Consider the following 21,821-nt stretch of genomic DNA (forward strand, 5'->3'; position numbering starts at 1 on the left):
CTGACTCCTTGAGTAGGTGAGCAGTCCGCTTGTCCCCCGAAGAAGTGAAAATACGGATTCACCTCTGAACCTGATTGAGGGCTTTTTAAGACGTTCAAAACCTCAGACCCTCGTTATAATACAGGACAAGTGATCCATTCTCCATTGATTAGCTATCTCTTGCCTGGAAACCGAATGGATCTCAGCTTCTTTCACCCTCTACTGATTATGCGATGCTGATGGATTGCAACATCCAAAGGAACATGGATGTTGGCTGCGCACCTAATGTCAGTCAAACTAACAACATAATTGACCACATCAAAAAGGTACCGAGTCCTGGGCCAGTACAAAGAGTGGTAGTAAACCATTGCCATGTGATTTATTTTAAAACAAGCTGTCACATATACCCCAACCTTGTCAGAGCCATTACTTGTTAAACAACATCTCAGAAGAGCATATAAACCCCTGAAAGCTGGTAACAGTATGCAAGTTCTTGTATGATGCACGCATTTGGGAGCATTTACAGGTCACGCAACCACTTCTGCTTGTGGTCTCAGCAGACACACCGGACTCTGGAGGGAGAGACTCTGCCTCCACCTCACCTGAGTGTCTGCACAGGGAGAGCAGGAGTTATACAGATAGTATTCCGGCGAGCACTGCATTGTGCAAGCATACACATTTGAATCGGAACTCCCTGCCAAGCACACCACAGGGTAATATATTAGCACCTAGCACCACACACAACTAGCGAGTTCCATGAATCAGCAAGACGAGTTGACATTAGCAGCGTCTGTCACTAACAGCTCCCCAGGGTAGTCTGTGGCACTTCGTTGTTAAAAAACATAAATGGCACCTGTGCTACACATTTTAAGTCTGGCTTATAACTCTTACAACTGAAAACAAGATGACCTTTTGGTGGACACCTTTTTTTTTTTTATTTAACTGAAACAAGCATTTGCAATACAATAGGTCTTGCATTACTGAAAGTTAGAGCTATTGGCGCTGCATTATTATTTGCAACACAAATAGCTCAAACATTTAAGTAATGCGAGACCTATTGCATTGCAAATGCCTGTTATTTCAGGCACCAAAACTGAGGACAGAGTAGCCAATGGAATTTGTGTGGGTTCCAACTTAAGCATAGGGTGTAGAGAAATGGATATAGAGTTGTTTAAGTAAAATAAATAAAATACAAAGCCATCTTTTTAAGACTTTGACTTTAAGCTTCTACTTTTAGAATTATTTTGCTTATAAACACCCAAAATTGGCACATCAAAAGAACTATCGCTCTCAAGAAAGGCTGCAACCTAGTTCTTGTTAACTTACGTGTACACCTATATCATGATTGCTAGTGCTAACATCTGAATGGCACAATTAAATCACAGTTTATCATCCAAAACATTTCTTTAAGATACCATCTGTGGGATTCCTCTTTAAAGTACGGGAATCTCTACAGCATTAACACATATGGCTTTGTCTGCTTGCATCCTCGTTGGGCAACACAAACCTCCCTCCATAGAACTGTATTTGTCCAAACTGCTGGCTCCTGAATCTGAGCCAAGATGCCTCCTCATTAAAAACAAAGAAGTGCACTGTATCACACCAACGACACACTGAATGCGTTGCCGATTGCTTAATTATGTCACAAAGCACTTAAAGTGGAGTGAAGCGCTTATTAGTTCTGTGTTTTACTAGCGGATGACGCAAGACAAATGTCAACGCTCCCATCTTAATGAACAAATACCCTCTTTTTAGCGACATCAATATGTTAATATGGATTTCTGAATCAATTAAGTTTGGCGCACAGAATATACGAAGCATCGCCACCTCTCAAGGGCTGAGGTAAAGAATGCACTGGTCCACCTGGAAGACGATCCCAGTTTGTTAAACATTTATATAACAAGCATTTGCAATGCAATCGGTCTCGCCTTTGGGACCTTATATGGATTTAGCCATGCAGCACATTAGCCTGGGTGCTGAAACATCTACTGTTCTTGAACATGGAGGGAAAGTAAGCACCAAACTGTGTGACACACAAGGTATGGAAACAGATGGAGAGAAATATTGCCTTTCAGCAGGAAATGGTATAGTCCAAAGCTCTGATTTTAATATAGAATTAGGGCTTTCGGTGATCATATCACTGAAAATACAATATTTGACAAAAATATGTTTGTCTATGGGTGCTCATGGAAGGCAATTTCTATGGACTGGAATATAGAAAATGCTAAAGTGATTCTGGTATTTTATTGACCTCTGCTGATCGTTTTCTATCAAGAAAGTTAAATAGAAGCAGTTGCCAGAAAAATAAACAAAAGATAGTCCCTAAGCAGAAAGCAATTCTTGTATTTTACTGACCTCTACTGGTCGTTTTCTATCAAGACAGTTAAATAGAGGCAGTTGAACAAGCAGAAAGCAATTCTGGTAGTTTACTGACCTCTACTAGTCGTTTTCTATCAAGATAGTTAAATAGAGGCAGTCCCTAAGCAGAAGCAGACAAATCCTAGGACTGATCTCTGGGGCCCACAAAGAACATACACATATAAGTATATACTAAAGTATATACAAGAGGTCTGGAATGCCCCACCTAAAAAGGCACCTCTGCATGTGTATTTCCACAATAAATCGAATTGATTTGGGGAATGCTATTCTACAGATACCTAGCTCAAAGTTTCTTATTAGAGGAAAATAAATTAATTAAACCAAAAGTGATGAAAAACCTCAGTGCTATCTAATCTGTATCCGAAAAGATTTTTTTTCTTTCTCTCTCTCTGTCGGTAACTATGCAGCTAATTGGGAGGCAAAGAGGACGCTGTATGGCGAGGTAAGGAGAAAAGAAATGCCAATATGTAGGCAACCTATTAGAATTGTGTGCCACGGAACACTTAATTGTAGGGCACACAATCAATCTAGGTGCTAACAATATATGGGACTGGACGTTCTTTCCCAGTTACTTTCTTCGGATGAATACTTCCGAGAACATCAAATTACACATTCCTAGCTCACTACCTGCTTATGTTTGCATACTTAAACAGTCTCTCAAAGCTCTCTGAAGTGGTCGAAAGGCCACATGCTACATAAAATGTATAATTCATTACATAAATTGATAAATACATCATTAAAGTGGAGCACGGGGAGAGACAGAGTTTCAAAACTGTACACACGAGGAGCAGACAGAGTGCAAACATCCTTTTAACAATATTTACTTAACCTAAATACGTCGAACAGATTGCTGGACTGCGTATGCTAGGAATAAATGCAAATTATCTACATAATAAAGACAAATATATGCTAAAATATTAATGAGTTTCCACAGTCAGAGAGATTAAAGGAACTGACCGTAAGTGCTGCCACATCTAGCACGTGGATGTATGTGACAGATGTGATGTTCATACAACACTTCGATAGGACAGTTGTTCACAATACCATTGTGCAAAAATGAGGTACATGCCTGTCCACTGTCTAAATTGTTACTGATACGTGCATCCTAAAGGATGTCAGGAGGCATTTACTGTTTGACCGCCACGTTGTTAGATTAGATATTAGAGTCTTCTTGTTGGCAATACATACCATGCAGCCCTATGCTAAATAATTTTACCACCTTATTCCCATACCCACCCCAAACCATAAAAACACCCTTACCACCTTATATCCCTACCCACCCCTAAACCCTAAAGGCACCCTTACAACCCAATACCCTTACAACTCCTAAACCCTAAAAATACCCTTACCACCCTAAGCCCCTACCCACCTTGAACCCTTAAAAATACCCCTTACCACCCTGCACCCTTACCCACCAATAAACCCTAAAAGGTCCAATATTACCCTATGTCCTTACCCATACCATACCCTAAAATACCCTTACCACCCTATTCCCTACCAAATCATAAACCCTACAAACACCCTTACAACCCGGTGCCCTTACCCATCCCATAACTCTAAAAATGGAGGATGGGGTCACCAGGGCCATCAATGGCTCTCATGGGGGTCGAGCGCCCTCCTAACCATTTGTTATTGCGGCTGGGCCCTAAGGGATGGTGTCCCCGGGGCCAAAATATTGCCACAGATGGTCCGCAAATTTGCAGCAAAAAAATGTCATTATATGCTGATTTGGCCCGAGACGGGGGTTCTGTGGGACCCCACAACCATTTATTTTGGGGGTTTTCTTGGGGCTCGGGCCAAGTCCCGAAATAGCTGCCACCAGTTCCCGGATGAAGTGGTGGCAGTCAATCAAATCTCAGCATGAGATCTGTTGGATCAATGAACTCTCCGCATCCCTAGATATACATAAAGCTTTTTAAAAAAAAGTGATTTAAAAACAACTGAACGGATTTATACCAAATGTGTAATTCCGTTCAGTGGTTCGGGCTACGGTCGTGCCTAAAATCCCTATGGGAAATTGCTAGGAAAAAATGAGTTTTGGGATCGCCGCCTTTTCTCAGCCCCCTCTTGACGAATCAACCCAAACCTTTCCAGACAGCAGCTGAAGTGACTGACAACCTGTTTTGAAAATGTGACTATTCACCATAGGCGCCAAATTTATTAGCAAAACACAAAATACTTTTCCTATGGAACTCATAGACCCAGAGAACCACTCACACACCCACTCGTAGTCCCACACAGGAACTCATACACCTACTCAAACAGCCACACACACACGCACCCATACAACCACTTACCCATCCATTCATAGACCCACACAGCAACTTACACACATCCTCAAAAACCCATATAGAAAAACCACTGGTACACTCATTCACCCACTCACACACCACTCAGAGACCCACACAGCCACTTATCCACCCACACAACCACTCACAGTCCCATACAGCCACTCACACAGCCAGTCACAGAACCACTTACACACCTATACAACCACTCACACACCTACTCACACAGCCACTAACACACCCACCTACACACCCATATAGCCCCTCACAAACCCATACAGTTACTTTACAGCTACTCACACACCCACACACAGTGATACAGTAATATGAATTGGAATAACATTTATTCATATTAAAAGTGTTGAGGTTTTGTATTATATGTGTGGATTTGGTTGTGAACCCCCTGCAACATAGCTGGCAGACCCCTTATTTGGCAGAGGATTCACAGCGGATCGGCTGAGCCAAGTGAGAAATTAGAAAAAACGATTTAGAAACAAAAAGAACCCAATTTTGGTAAAAGGGTTGGCTCTGAAAAGCGACTTTGTGTATACGGTGTATAGACAATAAATACAATAGTTGCTCATAATCACCAATGACAATACTATCAGCAGCACAGTGACCTCATTAGTTCAATATGACCATGGGATCAGTGGTCAACTTAACCTTCACAAACTCATCAATAATATGTGCAAAAATCTGTCATATTTAAACTTTCCTAGTCAGTAAGTGTGCTTGATTTGTGCCAGTGTTTGTTGGTGCTCGACACCGGCACTTAATTGGTAACACTGGCATTTACTTATGAAAGTCCACCACATGTGAGCACTGTCTGTCTATTTTTGCACCAAGCACATCAGTTCAACATTTAAATACACATTAAAAAAATAACTGTAGAGCATCCAGATCATCACTACTGTTTTGGGAGGCCTGAAATCATCCAAATTGTCACGTGATGTTTAGTATGGAGCGTTTATACTGGCATGTGGCAGAGATGGCATTTCTAGTTAGTAGTGCAATGGTCTCCTGAGCAACACTTTGGGCCCTGGCACTTTTTCATTCACAAATTTAGCACTGCCAGCAAGACAAGGCAGTTGTCTTCTCTAGACTAGATTATGGTAATTATATTCTCAATGGTATTCACCTTACTCTGCTTAACAATACATTTCACACGGCTTCCTATCAGAACAAATCTCTCTGAAATATTACTGCCACAATGATCCCCTTTAGGTGGCTCACCACTAAGAATAGATCGACCAACAAACATGCATGATTACTGGATGTAAAACTCTATGCACTTTACCCCTGCTAGCCGGTAGTAAAGTGTATATGCCCCCTTTTAAACATCGCCGAATTGCCATATTCCTAATAGTGTATTTAACTTGCATATATGTCCCTATTATATGGTACAAAATGTACCCATGGTCTGAAAGTTAAATGTAACTCATGGACTGCAACACCTACTATGCCATCCAAGACAGTGACAGTGTAAAACATGGCTTCAAGCCTACCAATGTAGACTGACTACACTGCAATTTGAAAGGTCAAAACAAACCCTTTCAACATGTCAAAATCATCCTTTCAAATATTGATGTTATTAATTAATAATAATTAATACATATTATTATTAAGAAGGAAAATAAACGTTTAGAAAGTTATCTTTTTCCTGCATGGAGTTTTTGAAGGTCTAATTTCCATTTGCTCTCTCGTTTCTGTCGGTCAATAATTACTATTTGGAGAGGTGTAAAAAAGATGTGAAGTGCTTTCTAGGAGCAAACAGGCTGACCTGAATGGGCAGAGAAGACTCCTCTAAACCTGACAGGAATATGCAGGATGGGGACTGTGAGCTTCCTTTTTGATATTACAGTGTCAAATCCTGCTTGAATGACAAATTCTACTTGACATGTCTGTTGGTTTTTACATATAACACTGGGAAGTGCACTTGAAAGGAAGAGAAAAATGATGCCAAAGCAATTCTTGTGTATCCTAGTGTTTCCTAAACTGCGGGTCGGTCACAACCCAATATTTTGTGGGTCGTAAAATCCCAAGAAATATATACTTATGCCTTTTAATTCTGTATTGATCTTGTAATATCTGCTGCATTTTAAAGACAGAGGTCAAATGTCAGGCTATGTCTTCTGGAAAATTGCTAGTTATGTTTATTAACATGGGGATTGGTGTTTACAAACTCCTCTCCCTTTGCAGACAGAAAAAGAAATGTAAAGTTAAATATGTGGCAATCTTTCTGTGTACAGGGAGTGTTAAAAGGAAAGGCGGTAGAGTGTTTTTTTTATATAACACACAACAAAATGTAAATACATGTAAATAAATTGTACACATTCAGCAGTTGGAGAGTAAAAACAATGAAGCACATTTTTTGTTATTCTGAAGTGCGATGGAAACAAAGATCTGAATAGGATCAAACTAAATCAAAATACTTTCCTAGGAGATGCACAAATGATACATATTCACTGAAACACGATTTCCACACATCATCACTTGTGTGAAATATAGTTATAGAAGTATAACTGTATGTCTTTGAAAATTTAGTTGTCATTCCATTGGAAAATGTGCTGTCTGTAAATGACTTTGTGACCGTGCACTACCACACAACGCTTTAGTTATAGATAAGAAACAAAAAAGGCCTGCCCATGTCCATTAAAGCTAGGTGGGTTGCAAAAGTTTGTATTTCTAAAAAGTGGGTCGTGATTTTAAAAGGTTTGGGAAGCACTGCTGTAGCCATTGTCTGGTTGCCGAAGGACCTGCTTTGTCCCACCTGACTTCTGTCACTGAGTTTTTCTAGATAACACTGGGGTGTACTTGAAAGAAAGGTAAACATTGATTGTGTATTCACAGTCTGGATACTGGAAAACACTGCTTTTTTCTACCAGACTTCTTTCTCTGGTTTAATGTAGCAGAAGACTTGCCCAAAGAGGGTAGGGTTGGCCCCAGGAATGTTTAACCCATTGGTTAGGGTGTACACAGCAGTCATTTCCATCCATTAGTTTGATACAGACAAAAATGTGGCAGATCCAGGCACACACTTCCGAATACTCCTGTACCAGAGGAAGAACATAGGAGCACTAGATCTGCTATCTGTGACCTGAGAGAAGCCCTGAAGGACTAGACCTGCTCCCTCTTGTACTCAGGTCAAAGTAGTAGACTCCCGTGATCATAAGGTTAACCTCCTGTTAAAGCGATAAGGACACAAAAAACTACAAGAAACCTCTCCTGCAACTATACAGCTGACCAGTGGCGACTGGCCCCTGCTGTTTAGCCTCTACCTGACACCCTATGAGTTTCTAAGTGCCTTCCCTGAGGCCTGTCGGGCCTTAGAAGTGTACTCGTGAGGTGGATTGGGATGTAAAGGACTAAAGTCAGAGGGTAATATCTTTGACAAGGACAAACTTAGTTGGTGTATCCAACCCATGCTTCATAGTGGATGGCATCAAATTGTGCATCTGTTGTTGAGCACTGACCATCATTAGCACCTTACGCTTCTTGGCTCTATTCCTTCTTAAAATTGTAAACATTCTTAGCTCCAGGTCCCCTTATAAGATTGTCATTTTGGTGTACTTTGGTTTAAATTGTATTCTATTTTGGTTTGGGATTTACATTTTTTTGCAATTCAACTTTATTAGTCTTTTTGTACATTTTAGTGCGGCATAAATGTTTCACCCATCGCCCTAAGTCAAGTTTGCCTGCTCTGTGCCATAGCACCAGAGGGTTAAGCTCAGGTTAATTTAGTGACTTTGAAGGTTGACTCTGACAAGGTGTGAATATTACTTGGGGTGGGTACATAAAACTCCCAAATAATAATCCATTTAATTTTGTTTACAGCAGGCAACTGGTCTTGAGGGCCCTGCCACTTTCTGAAGCCCACAGGGGTAAATCTGGTTATTTGCCTCGTTATGAAATTTCTCAACTCCTTCACATTCTATTGCAGAAGATGCATTTAAAACACCTTGTGAAGGGTGATGGAGGCTCTCGATTTAAAGTTACTAAAAATGACGATCATTTGGTATTTAAAGTTAGCAAAAACAGAAAATACATATTTGTGTGTTTATATTTGATCTAAGACAAGATGGAATGGGTGTTAGAATAATTATTTGGCTAGGATAGGCAATTACACTTGTGTCCTCTTGAACTGAAAAATAAATTGCTGTGGATGTATCACACCAGTCAGTAAACTTTGAAAGGAATGCTCTGCATCATCAATTATAAATTTGAATTATGATGTTCATAGGAGAGAGAATTAAGGCTCACCTAAGGCACCCTGTGGCATTATAAAATATGTCTGGATCAGATAGCGCATCAATCTTCGGATAGTCCCCTTCTGTCCATCCTGAATACGGAATGATAATGTTCTCTGTCACAGTCTGGAGAGCATCCCTGATCAATATACTCTTCAATTGATCGTTAGAAGAAAGGTTCCACAACAAGCCTAAAATATATAGTGAAAAAAAAAATAGAAGGCAATGAAGGTGATAATAATTGTGATGATGTGACTTTAAAGCAAGTGTGAATAAATAAATTAATCACTATAATCTGATTACCAATCTTTAAACAATATGGATGAATAACAAAGAAAAATACAGTTTGCAACTACAGCAACTGCCAACCAGGTTTAGAGAATTTGTAGCCAAAGTATGCATATTAGGTAATCTGCCCAAAACACCAAAATGTCAATAAGTGGGTCAGCTTTGCAGATCTCAGAGTTGGTCTGCACTTTGCTTTTGCAGCTCAGTTCAGATAAGCCACCCATATAGCTCTAGCATGGCAGGAGTCCTTTAACACTGACAGTGACCCATGGTCAGAAACAACTGACTGTCTTGGGTCTGCCCTTACCAAGTAGCGGCAAAGTTTTCATGGAGTTGCGGATTCCAAAAAAGAAAAAACATATACATTCCTCAACGAACAAACCAGGAAGGTCAATATTCATATAAAACACTTTATTCTAACGCTAAAAGCAGCGAAATGTTGTTTTCACAGTGATTCTTCTCTAGTACAGCATTAGTATAGTCCCACAACCTATCAACACATTCGTAGTGCAGAAAACTCACAATTCATGCAATAATCCAAGTAAACATATTAGCTCAGTTACTGTATTCACCTATTGTTGCTAAGCTCAAAACTAGACACCATAATGTGTTTGAAAAGGCTGAACAGCATGTGTGATCAGAAATGCGGGGCTGGGCTTGTCGGGGAATGTTGTAAGACGTGCTCCATTTGTCCTCTAGGTCCCTGTCAGCCTTACAGCATCATTCCTAGCACCAGGGCGGCCATTCTGAGGCTCTCACCGTAACGGGACATTGGTGACCCCCTTCTGCACTTGGGGGAACGGTTTTACCCACGATCGACGCCCTGGCAACAGCAATGCAGCCGCTTGATCAGGGCCACGCCTGCTCGGAGCCGCCATTTTGTAGATTTGGGCCCTGTATTCTGCAGTATGGGAGATGGAGGTCAACAACTGCTCTAACTGGAGCCTTCCGTTATCGCTCTAGGGAGGCTGAGAACAGCTAATGCAGGAGCTCTGAGTAATCTGCCACTCACCTACTCTTGGGCTCCCGCAAGTATCACAGCCGGCCCCTCTGCGCAGAGCCGCTATTTTGAGGAGGGTGATACCGCAGCACTCTGGAGTAGAGCCTGTGCTGCAACGCCTTACCTGACAGGGATAACTTGTAGCGAGGGTACATTGCCACAACCTGCTTTGGGAGGCTTGGTGACTGGCCAGGAGCTCTGCGACTGGTGCGCACTAGAAACTTTGCTGGAGCTAGGGAACCCACAAATCTCTCTCTCACCATGCCCAAGCACCAGATGAAAGCTCTATGAGCCAGCTGCTGTGGCCCATCTTCTTGTGCTGCCAACCCATACAAGCCACCACATTGAGAGGGGGCCTTGAGTAGTCCCGATCCAGCTTGCTCCTGGGCTCCTGCACATACCACGAAACCCTCGGTGCGACCCGAGCCCGGAGGGGAGGTAGCATCTGGTTCGGGAGCCTGTGTATGACAAGTACCACGGAGCTCTGCAGTACCACTGCGAGGGTTCTGATTTCTGCACCACAGCTTTCTCCAGGACAGCAAGTGGAGGTGCATGCATCGGCTAGTTGTCAATTCCACAATGGCAGTTCAGACGGCGCAGTGCCATAATGTAGTGGATGAGCTTAGCTGGTTCTGTTTCTGCCAGAGTGGCTTAAATTGACTACCCTTGGGTGATGGGTGGACATTGAGAGTTGGTGGCAGGACTTTTCAGTTTTCTTCCATCCCCTCAGCTACCCCTTGCCCAGTGCAGTATCCCTGGGGATTCTGCATGGCATCGCTTCCTGGCTGACTTTGAAACAGGGCGCCTCTAACTGCGACATACGCAGCGCCTAGTGAGCCCGAAAATTGCGACTTGCCTCGGAGGTGCTGTCCATATTTAGACGCCTCTTACCCTCGGCAGGAGGACAGGCTCCTCTGCCAGAGTAAGGCCTGCATTGGACTTTCCCCCTTTGATTGCAACAGGCCATGGGCACTTAGGAACTGAGACCCAGAGAATGGTCTGGACTGTGAGGCACATTCTGTGGGGATGATGTTGAATGTGGAGAGGACGCTCTCAGGAGTGGTGCCTTTGGTGACCGATGGACCTGCTTGGAGAAGGCATACCATGTACCTTCCATTCTGCACCTAGCTCCCACTGGACACCCTAGGCTGTGAGGCGACAGCGTCTCCATGGTGAGGAGTCCTGGTACCGCTGCTTCAAATCTTTCTACTTGAACAGTAAGGGGCAATGATATCCTACTCCTCTGCATTATGTTGGCCCTGTGAGCGCTGTGCACGAATCACACACCCTACTAGCAGGGCACATACGCAGCTGGACCTGTTACGTGGCATCTGATTTGCACTACGTCGGGAGTGACTCCCCAAGTCCATTTCAAATCTCAGCATTTATTGCCTTTGTGTTTAAGCACCATGCTGCATCCCAAATCAACTTAAGACATTTTGGTGACCTCCCAATGGAACAGGACCTCTACAATGGATTTGGAGACATCGGCTCCCCCTCGTACACCCATGCTAGGCGGCTCGTACACCGTACCTATTTCACCGGACTACATGGATTATTTCCTGTATGGCTCCCTCAAGGCAAACTTCAAATCCTGCATCAAGGACATTCGGTGTGATGTGTCTGAGATAAAGGGACGTGTGGACAACATGGAACAAACAGTGGATGCCCGTTCAGGGGATCAGGTGATGCTGTGGAATCAAGTGGCTGGGTTTGAAAATCAACAAATAGAGCTGCAAACTAAGAAAGAGGACCTAGTGAACAGGAGTAGATGAAACAACATTTGCATCAGGGGTGTCCTCAAAGGAGCAAAAGAAAATGACACAGCCTTCACCGCTGAACTCCTGCAAATGATATGAGGGGACAAGGAGGTCTCCCCTCTAGCCCTGGATAGGCTCCATCATGTGGCTTCTGCTCGAGGGCATTCTACTGCCATTCCTGACATCCTGATATGTGTCTACTTTTTTACAGAGAAAGAAGCTATTCAGGGAGACTCCAAAGGCAAGGCTGATCTGGTGTTTCATGGCTACACAATTCAGCTATTCCAAGGCCTTTCTCCACTCACTCTGCGCCAATGGTGCAACTTCAAGCCGATTACTGATAAACAGAGAGATGGATATTCGTCATCAATGGGGACACCCCTTCGCCTTGCTGTTCAATTGGGATGGTAATCGTAGAGCCGAGTTCTTTGAAGTAGGAGATGCATCTGCTGGGGCTTGCAATCGACACCCTAGATAAAGATCCATCACCGTCTCACATGTCTCATAGAGAAGACCTGAGCCTTGCCTGGACTATGGTAAAGCCACATCACACAGACAAGAGGCAAAAAGAAGCAATGTCTCAGGAAACTAAACGTGACATCATTCCGCATCTTCAGAGCCTAAAAAATGACCCCCTGCCCGGCCACATCCCCTTCTGGCTCCATGTAGTGCAGAGAATATAGGACTCCAGGACATGAACCTCCCCTCTCTGATTGGACCCTTGCGAACCCTGCGGCCTTGGACAGCGGATGCATAGTGCCACAGGTACCTAGGGGCTGTTCTGACTATTCTCATGTATATGACCATAGACCACTCCAAATGGCTAGCTCCACACAATTCGGACCACAGTAGTGGGACTCCTCAAGTGGGAATTGGGCATGTCAGCCAATTTCAGTGGGAATCAGGTGACTGTGTTGGACCTGGTTGGTCCACTGAATATGGTTTGATGTGTTTGTTTTCCTTCCTTAGGTCGATTCTAAGGACTGTGGTCTTCGCATTCTTCAGGATGTACAGTGTTATATCATAATTTCTCAGATGGTGGGCACCTGTCCAGCCCGCCCTCCATGCTGGCCTGCTCCCTGGGGGCAATTTAGTTCTGCTATCCTTGGTGCTGGGGGGGAGCAATGCGATTCAGGGCCCCTACCTGTCACCCTGACCTCACCTCCCTATGTTTCCCTTGACTGTAGATGCTAACTCACGTAGAACTTACTGATGACACTGGTGATGGACACTAATTTGTTCTCTAAACATATGAGGCCTCAACATGTCCAATAAGTGAAAACAGGTATGGGGCTAAATATTGCAACACAAACCAGACAGTGTCCTTCTCCAGGAGACACACCTTCTGGGGGCCGACACCCACCGGATGGCCCACCTAAAATATTAATTACAATGTTGGGCCTACACATTTACTGAAACACTGGAGGTGGGCAATCTGTTCAAAGTGGGCTTTTGCTCCATTGTATCGAAGGTGGTGAGGGACAAAGAGGGTCGCTTTCTGATGTTACATATGCATAGGAACTAAGTGCACTTTATCCGCTCGACCATGCAAATAATCTCCATCTACGGCGCATATTCAAACAATCAATCAAATGGTACTTGTAAAGCACTGCTTATCAATTGTGAGGGTACCCAGGTGCTGGGTTGCTCAGCTTAGTTGAAGAGCTTGGTCTAGAGTTTCTTCCAGAAATCAGTCAGTGAGGGTGATGTTCTGAGGTGGAGGGGGAGAGCGTTCCAGGACTTGGCAGCAAGGTGGACGATGGAGCATCCTCCACTGTGGACTATGCCAGATGTGCAGTGTTTGTGCCAGGGCGAGGGAGGTGGAGCAAAGGTTTCTGGAGGGTTGGTGGTAGCTCAGGTGGTGAGTCATGTATGCTGGTCCTTGGTCATGGAGGGTTTTGTCAGTAGCTTGAATTGGCATCTTTTCTAAACGGGGAGCCAGTGTATGTTCCTCAGGGGCTGGGTGATGTGGGTCCATTTGGGCAGGTTTAGGATCAGTCTGGCCGCTGAGTTCTGTATCATCTAGAGCTTTCTCACAAGTTACATGGTGGTTTCTGCCTACAGTGCGTTGCAATAGTCCAGACGGCTGATGATTAGGGCTTGCGTAGCTATTTTCTGGTGTTTGTAGCCAATTCGAGCGAGTCTCCTTTGATTTTGATCTGGTGCTGTCTCTTGATTAGTGTGTAGTAGGAAACGGTGTTGAAGGCTGCGGAAAGGCCCAGAAGAATCAGGGCGGAAGATTCTCCTCTGTCACATAGGGTGCGGATGTCGTCTGTAGAGGCAATCTCAGTACTGTGGTTGGTTCCAGGTGGTTGGTAAGCTCACAGTTAAAGGGCTTCTCCAGGACTTTGGTGGGAAACCAGAGAGGTGAGAAGGGGACTTAGTTCTGGATATCGCTGGGGTTGGCAAAGGGCTTCTTGAGGAGGGGTCTGATCTCTGCATGTTTCCCTATGTCAGGAAAGATGCCTGTGGCAATGGATGTGTAGAGGATGGTGGTGAGTTGGTGGCTGATTTTGTTACTTCCTAGGTTGAAGAGGCAGTGGGGGCATGGGCCAGTGGGTGCCCTTGAGGGGATGGAGTTCATTATGGCTGTGGTGTCTAGTGTGGTTAGCTGTTCCTATGCAGTGAGAAACTGCTCGGGCAGGCTGCCATCAGAATGTGGAGGCTGAGGAGGTCGGTGGGTTGGGGCTTGGCGTTCCTGTAGATGGTGGATATCTTGTTGTGGAAGTGGTTTGCTGGAGCGTCACAAAGTTTCTGTGAGGGAGGGATTGTGGTCTCTGTGGCCGTTTGGAAGGCAAACTCTCTTGTGATGGTGAAGAGTTTCTTGGTGTGGTTGGCACTACCCTCGATGTGGTCTGTAAGGACTTCCTTTTTTGTGTCTTTGAGTTGTCCGTGGTATTTGTTGAGGGCTGACTTGAAGGTGGTTCGGTCTGTATTGTCTCTGCTGGAGTGCTGTATTCTTTCTAGTTGTTTGCGGTTATGTTTCATTGTGCTGAGTTGCGGAGTGTGCCAGCTCGCTTTTCTGGTGGATCTGTGATAAGTTGCTGGTTTTAGGGGGCAACTTGGTCGGTGACATTGGTGATCAAGGTGTTTAATTTCTTTAATGCCTGTTTCAGGTTGGTTGGGGCAACGGGCTTGATAGTGTTGAGGGCATCTGTCCATTGGTTCTGTGTCACTTTGCCCCAGCTGTGGAAGATGGTGCTGGGAGGGATGGAGTTAGTGCGAGGTGTGCCTGTGATGGTAAAGTGGAAGATAGAGTGGTTTGTCCAGATGAGTTCCATGGTATGGCTGTGTTTGACTCGGTTGCTGGATGTGAAGATAGTGTCTAGTGTGTGTCCTGCTCTGTGTGTGGGGTCTTTGACAAGATGGTGAGGCTGATGTTGTCCATTCATACCAGGAAGTTGGTGGAGGTAGTGTCTGGGGGGTCATCCAGGTGGAAGCTGAGTTCCAAGGAAAATGTAGTTCTTGGATTCGATGGCAAGTGGGCCGATTAAGTTTGTGATTGCGTCGCAAAGGCCAGTTTGTGGACCTGGCAGTCTGTAGGCCAGGGTGCCTTTGATGGTTGTTTTCTCATCGGTGTGGAGTTGGAAATTCGGGTGTGCCATGATAAGCATGGTTTAGTCTTCGGTGGTGGTGCAGCGGATTGATTCTTTGTGGATGATGGCGATGCCATCTCTGTGTTTGTTGATGTGGTCATGGTGTTTGACCTTGTAGCCATTGGGTGTTGCAGTGGCCAACAAGGGGTCGAGCCATGTCTCTGTGATGAAGGTGATGTCAGGGTTGATGGTGGAGATGGTATCCCAGAATTTGTTGGTGTGTTTGCAGAGTGATCCAGTGTTAATCAGGAGGCATCTGAGTGGTTCTGGGGTAGAATAAGTCAGCGGAGTGGGAAAAGCGCGGGTTTCTGGATATCTCCCTCTCTGACCATGCTCATGTAGAACTGGCCTGGTCTGCCGACGTCCCATCTCCAGGGACAGGCTGCGATTGCCTCTGAGGCTCCTCTGGGATCCGGTAGATGTGGCCGAGATTTGTTAAGGAGTTATTGAATATTTTTAACTGATCACTCTGCCTGACAGCTCGTTGCATACACCTTGGGATGGCTTTAGGGCTACCATAAGGGGAATTATTTCTACCATAGCCATTGCAAGAGGGAGAGAGGAGCACTTGGAAGAGAATAACCTGGCAGCGGATATTAAAGCCCTGGAAAAGCAAGATCAGTTTGCTCTACCTCGATGCAACAGGCGATAACCAGCCATGCTGCATGGTCAGATGAGGGCTCATAGAACCAATAGGGGTGACTGTTCTCTTTTAGCTCTAAAGCAGAAATATTACGAAGGAGGGAACAAGCTGAGCTCAATCTTAGCTCAAAGGCGCCATCAAGCACAGGCTTGACTTAAGGTGGGGGAGAAGGGTTGGGCGATCTCTGAGTGGGACACGCAGCGAGTGTTCCATGATTACTAACTACCAGACCTTCTACATGTGTGATGATGTACCACCTCCATTGATAAAGGAATCCCTGAGGGCCTGTGAAAGGGAACCCCTTCCTCCTTGGCATGCGAAGCTCCTTGAAGCCCCAGGATGAATTGGTCCTGGAAATTGTAGCCAAGATTATGGCTTCTTGGGTCTCTCCGAAGGCTACCATTCAAGTCAATGGGCGCCATACTGAGCCTCTTGCCATTCTTAGGGGCACATAACAGGGTTGCCCACTGTAATCCCTGTTGTCCACCCTTGTAGTGGAGCCTTTGGCCATCACCACCCACCCCACTGAGGACATAGTAGGCATCCTTTTTAGGTCTCGCCTGAACCAGCGCGCATGCGCTGCTCTGCGAGACTTTGTAAGGGACTTCAAAAATCTGACCACACGCTCGTGCGTGTGGTTTTGTTTTGTCACAGACTATTGGCCTTTGCGTGCGTCTTTCTAGGAAAGACAGCACGCAATTGGACAAAGGCGGGTGCATGTCCCACCTTTGCTCCGCCCACGGCCTAATGCTTGCGGTTACCCGCACGGGCGACATCTGTTTTGAATTATTGTGCCCAGACACAGGCACAATAATTGAAAACATATCGCTCGCTGTGGCGCGCGCGTGCGCACCACTGGCGTGCTTGAATTTAAACCATTAGTCAGTGCTTGTTTTTACCCAAGCCCCTGTCCGCGTTGCTCCCCGATACCCTCTGCTATCCATTTGGTTTCCCCCTGCCCTCCTCCCTTATATCTTTTATTGAGGGTTTCACCCTTGATGCTTGTGCAGCATCTTTAGAAAGTAAACGAAGCACCACATAGCAGGCTGTGGGTGGGATGTGTACTTTCAGCCCTGGGTTCCCAGTGGTGTGGTACTGTCACAGTGAATAAACGCCACACATCACGAACTGGGCTGCGAATGGCGCCGTGGCTGACTGGGTGCAGGAAACCCAGCCCAACCCGCTACAATGTGTTTAGAAATGAGGGCCAGGCAGCTCAATAACAAGGTGTACCACTTTTATTAATATAACATCAGGGCAGTAGAACGGCTTTACTGCTTTAAGCAGTGTTACCACCCAGCTAAAGACATTTGAAAATCACTGAAAACCCTTTCATCACACAAAACGCTCGCTGCAGCGGAGGTTTTGGTGTGCACATAGTGCTGAAATAAATTGAGATGGCTAGAGAACAGAGATGACTTGTAAATGTAAATGTCAAGGTACTTATAGAGCGCACTGTCACCAGACAGCCACCTTGCGGTGTCGCCTTTTGCGGTTTCCTGGCGCTGATACTCATACCGCTGTGGAACCCATCCTGGCTTTCCCTGTGAAGTGTCCACTCCTGGGCACCCCCAGGGTGAAGCCAGGCATCCTTAGCGCTGTTGGGGCCGGTGTGGAGGCTAAGCAAGCTATTGCCCAGAGTTGCAGCGTGGGGCCCATGATTAGAATTGGCACCGAGGCGAGAATAGACAGGTCTGAGGAAATTGAGCCCGAGCCCCGCCGAGGCGGGAATCGAACCCTGGTCTCTGGCCAGAACTCTGCTTCAGGGTCTGCCGCTCTAACCTTTGAGCCACACTCCTCCACTTGTAGTATTTGCGATACACATTCTGGCCATACCTAAAGAACTCAGGCTAATGCTGGTAGGAAGACTTGGAGAGTTAAACGCTCACCTCTGATGCATGGTAGATTTAGAGATTACGAGTTCGAATGTTGGCCAAACGAATCCATACTTCCTTGATTAACTCTTTCGAGGCTGTTCACTAAGTGCAACGCATTAGTAAAACTAATGTCACTCCTGTAATTTATAGCGCTTACTTTTGGATGAAGTGTTACAAAGTACTACACACAAGTATGTTATAAAATTCTTTGTATGGTATTTGTTTTAAAACACATAATTACATTAAATTGTACATTCAAGTGAATTGCGCATTGTATATAGATTGTGCACTTTGTGACGGGATACGACGATCGTTAGGGGTTGAAAGTGCAGGAGGGTACTCTTCTGTGCCCTCATACATGCAGGCGCACATGTACTAACAGTATGAGAGTAGGCTGTCCTGAACATAGGGTACAGATGTCCTGTACTGTTCTGTTGATATGGCTTGTACTGTTAGCTATGCGCTCTCGGGCGCTTGTTAATTAATATAAAACTGGTTTTGTTTCCTTGTACTTATACCTGAGCACTGTCAACAATGAATCGCATGTACACATCAGCGCTGGTACCCAGAACACACCAGTGCTGTGCCAGTCCACCCAAGCACAATCCTGAGAGGTGCGGGGCCTAAGCCCGTGCTCTCCACCCACATACATTTCATGACAACGCACCTGATTTACAACCCACATTCTCTCAGACGCATGCAAGCAGGCACAGAATCTCTGATGCTTCCCTGTGCAGTGCAGTGACTAAGTGAACTTTTACATAATGAGCGACCATGGATAGGAGACATACGATTGTTTTCGCCTGAGGGCAAAATCTATTGTAAATGGAAAAAAAGCTTAAAGTAAAAAATAAAAACGTTATGACGTGTCCAGCATTGCCTGTGTCTTAGCTCTTATTTTTCTTTAAGCCCTGTTGCAGAGCAGCCCGCTTTCCTATGCAGTGCAACATGTCTAAAAATAGTTGACAACGCCAACAGATGTTACATAAGCGAAACTTATTGGCTTTGCCTATGCTTGATTCCTTCTCTGTCTCTCTCTTGAAACTCTTCCCATCACTCCAGCCTTCTCCCAATTGTCACTCCCGTGACTGCCTCCCTTTCACGCTGTGCTTCGAGGCACTCGCACTTCCCACATCCACAGGATTAAATGAGTGTTGCGCTTTCGTTGTTTCTGTCAAGTGAGGGTCTAACAAACGCAGATGCACTCAGCAACAATGTTTGCCATTTAAGTTATACAACAAGACCATGTAAAATATGGCAAAGTCTCTTTGAAAGTCAAACAAATGTATTTCTTTAACACCCTGGAGATTTTTTTCTTAAGTCACGTTTTATCAGGGCACTGAGAGGAACCATTCTTGTCCTGCCTGCACGCTGACACCAGAGTCTTATAGGCACAACATTATAGTCTATTAAATCAAACACAATACAATTTTGAATAGCTCGTATTCTAAAGTCACATATTTCAAGGTACTTTCATATGTCATAATAAAGCAAAAGGAAGACTAGTAAAATAAAATATTTGCCTAAGATCCCATAATTTGGTTAAGTGGGAGGCCGGGATTAATCCCTGTTTTTTTGGTTTCACTTTGTACAAGCCATTAACAAAATGGGTAACTATGTGTCTCAACCTCAGCATCAGCGCAGCACCACCTGAGCACCACCTCAACATCAGCAAAGCCCCATCTCAGCATCAACACAACACCACCTCCTTATCAGTGCACAGCTACCTGTGCAGCATCAACTCAGCATCAGCGCACCACCACCTCAGCACCAGCTCAGCACCACCTCAACATAAGCACAGCACCTTCTCAGCATCAGCCAGCACAGCACCACCTCCGCATTAGTGCACCACCTCAGCCCACACAGTCCCACCTCAGCACCAGTGTGACTCCACCTCAGCACCAACGCAGCACCGCCTGAGCACCACCTCAACATCAGCAAAGCCCCATCTCAGCATCAGCACAACACCACCTCATTATCAGTGCACAGCTACCTGTGCAGCATCAACTCAGCATCAGCACGCCACCACCTCAGCACCAGCGCAGCACCACCTCAACATAAGCGCAGCACCTTCTCAGCATCAGCCAGCACAGCACCACCTCCGCATTAGTGCACCCCCAGCAGTGCAGCCCCACCTCAGCAACCACACAGTCCCACCTCAGCACCAGTGTGACTCCAACTCAGCACCAACGCAGCACCACTTCCGCATCTGCACAGTACCACCACATCATCAGTACAACATCACATTAGAACAGCATCAACTCAGCAGGACTCAGCTTCACCTGAGCACCAACACAGCACCACCACCTCAGCATGACTCAGCACCAGCTCAGTATCACTCAGCATCACCTGAGAATCACCACCGCACCAGCACACCACCACTTCAGCATCACTCAGCACCACCTCAGTCTCCCCTAGTTTCCATCCGCTGATCATGTTATTCAGGTACTATTTCCCAACCTCCACCCTTCCGTTGTTTATGCCCCCCCATAAAAAAGCTGATAACAAACAAGCATTAGAACAGGCAGGAAGAAGTTGCCAGCATTGCAAGTACAAAAATACTAGAAAACATTTTTCATGTTAATTCGTTTTTAATAGGGTAATTCAGTGGTACATAATGTCTTCTAGGTTATACATAAGGTAACACAAATACTCATAACACTTTTTTATTATAACTTTTCAACATGCTGCACAGCAGTCACACTGCTCTACAACATAGCTTAAAGACACTGACAAACCCAATAGCTCTGGCTAAATGGTTATAAAGTCCCAAGGGCGAGACCTATTGGCTATGCCAATGCTTGTTGGGAGCATAAGATTAGCCTGCTCGCGGATGACTTTCTGCTCTCTGTCACTCAGCCTGCTACCTCTTTACCGGCTATTGTTGCCAGCCTTACTACTTTTGAGCAGGTATCATGCTTCAAAATTAATATACCTAAGTCCTGCTTGCTTAATCTGACTATACATCAGCAGGAACTCCCTACTCTGCAAGGCCTATCACCACTCCAGTGGTCTTCAGGCATGATTAAGCACCTGGGGCACAATCTAACCTGTCTTACTGGACGCCGACCAATCGGCTGAAGCTTCGGAGCACCATTCTGGTGGATCTTAGGCAGTGGAAGACTCTCCCCATCTCCTGGCTGGGCAGTATTAATGTCATGAAAATGAACAGCCTCCCACTGGCCCTATATCTTTTCCAAACCCTACCTACTGCAATTCCCCAGGAGGATATTCATCGCTTGCAACAGGACGTCTGTTCCTTTATTTGGAATGAGAAATGGCTGAGGATTTCGAACTCCCTTGTGATGCAATCGTGGGATCGGGGTGGTCTGGCCTGCCCTAACCTCCTTTAATATTATTGGGCAGCCCACCTCTGGTAAATCTCAGAATGGGTGGTGCACGAGAGTGAGAAGTACTGGTTCCACATGGACGGGGCGGTGGCCTGTCGGCCCTGTGGGACTTCGATTGGTTGCCCGGGCACGCCCGACCATGCAGCGCTTACTTGGCTGCCCCCACGAAAACAGTGTTCAATATATGGGAAAAGTGGGACCTTCCATAAAATCCTTTGATCAATGCAAAGCTCATTACCACCTTCCACGAATGGCTAGACTGCAATTTTGTCAATTGCGGCACTGGGTGCTACATCCCTCTACCTATCCTAGTGCAATTAGGCCCTACGCTCCCTTTGAAAAGCTGGTGAGGGGATACGATAGTTCTAGGGGGCTCATATACAACACATATCGCACACTGCAGAATTCTACATC

The 21,821-nt window shown here is 45.3% G+C and overlaps 1 protein-coding gene across 1 annotated transcript in view; it reads right to left on the reverse strand.

Annotated features, from left to right (window-relative positions):
- PKP2 (plakophilin 2) overlaps window positions 1-21,821 on the reverse strand; it is a 416,690-nt gene that overhangs the window by 134,707 nt on the left and 260,162 nt on the right. The window contains exon 6 of the mRNA XM_085652804.1: window positions 8,907-9,084. Within this exon, the coding sequence (XP_085508930.1) occupies window positions 8,907-9,084 (178 nt within the window). The remainder of the gene's footprint in view (window positions 1-8,906; window positions 9,085-21,821) is intronic.

The sequence above is a fragment of the Triturus cristatus genome, chromosome 4_1 (genome assembly GCF_964204655.1).
Source record: "Triturus cristatus chromosome 4_1, aTriCri1.1, whole genome shotgun sequence".
In the NCBI taxonomy this organism is placed as follows: Eukaryota; Metazoa; Chordata; class Amphibia; order Caudata; family Salamandridae; genus Triturus; species Triturus cristatus.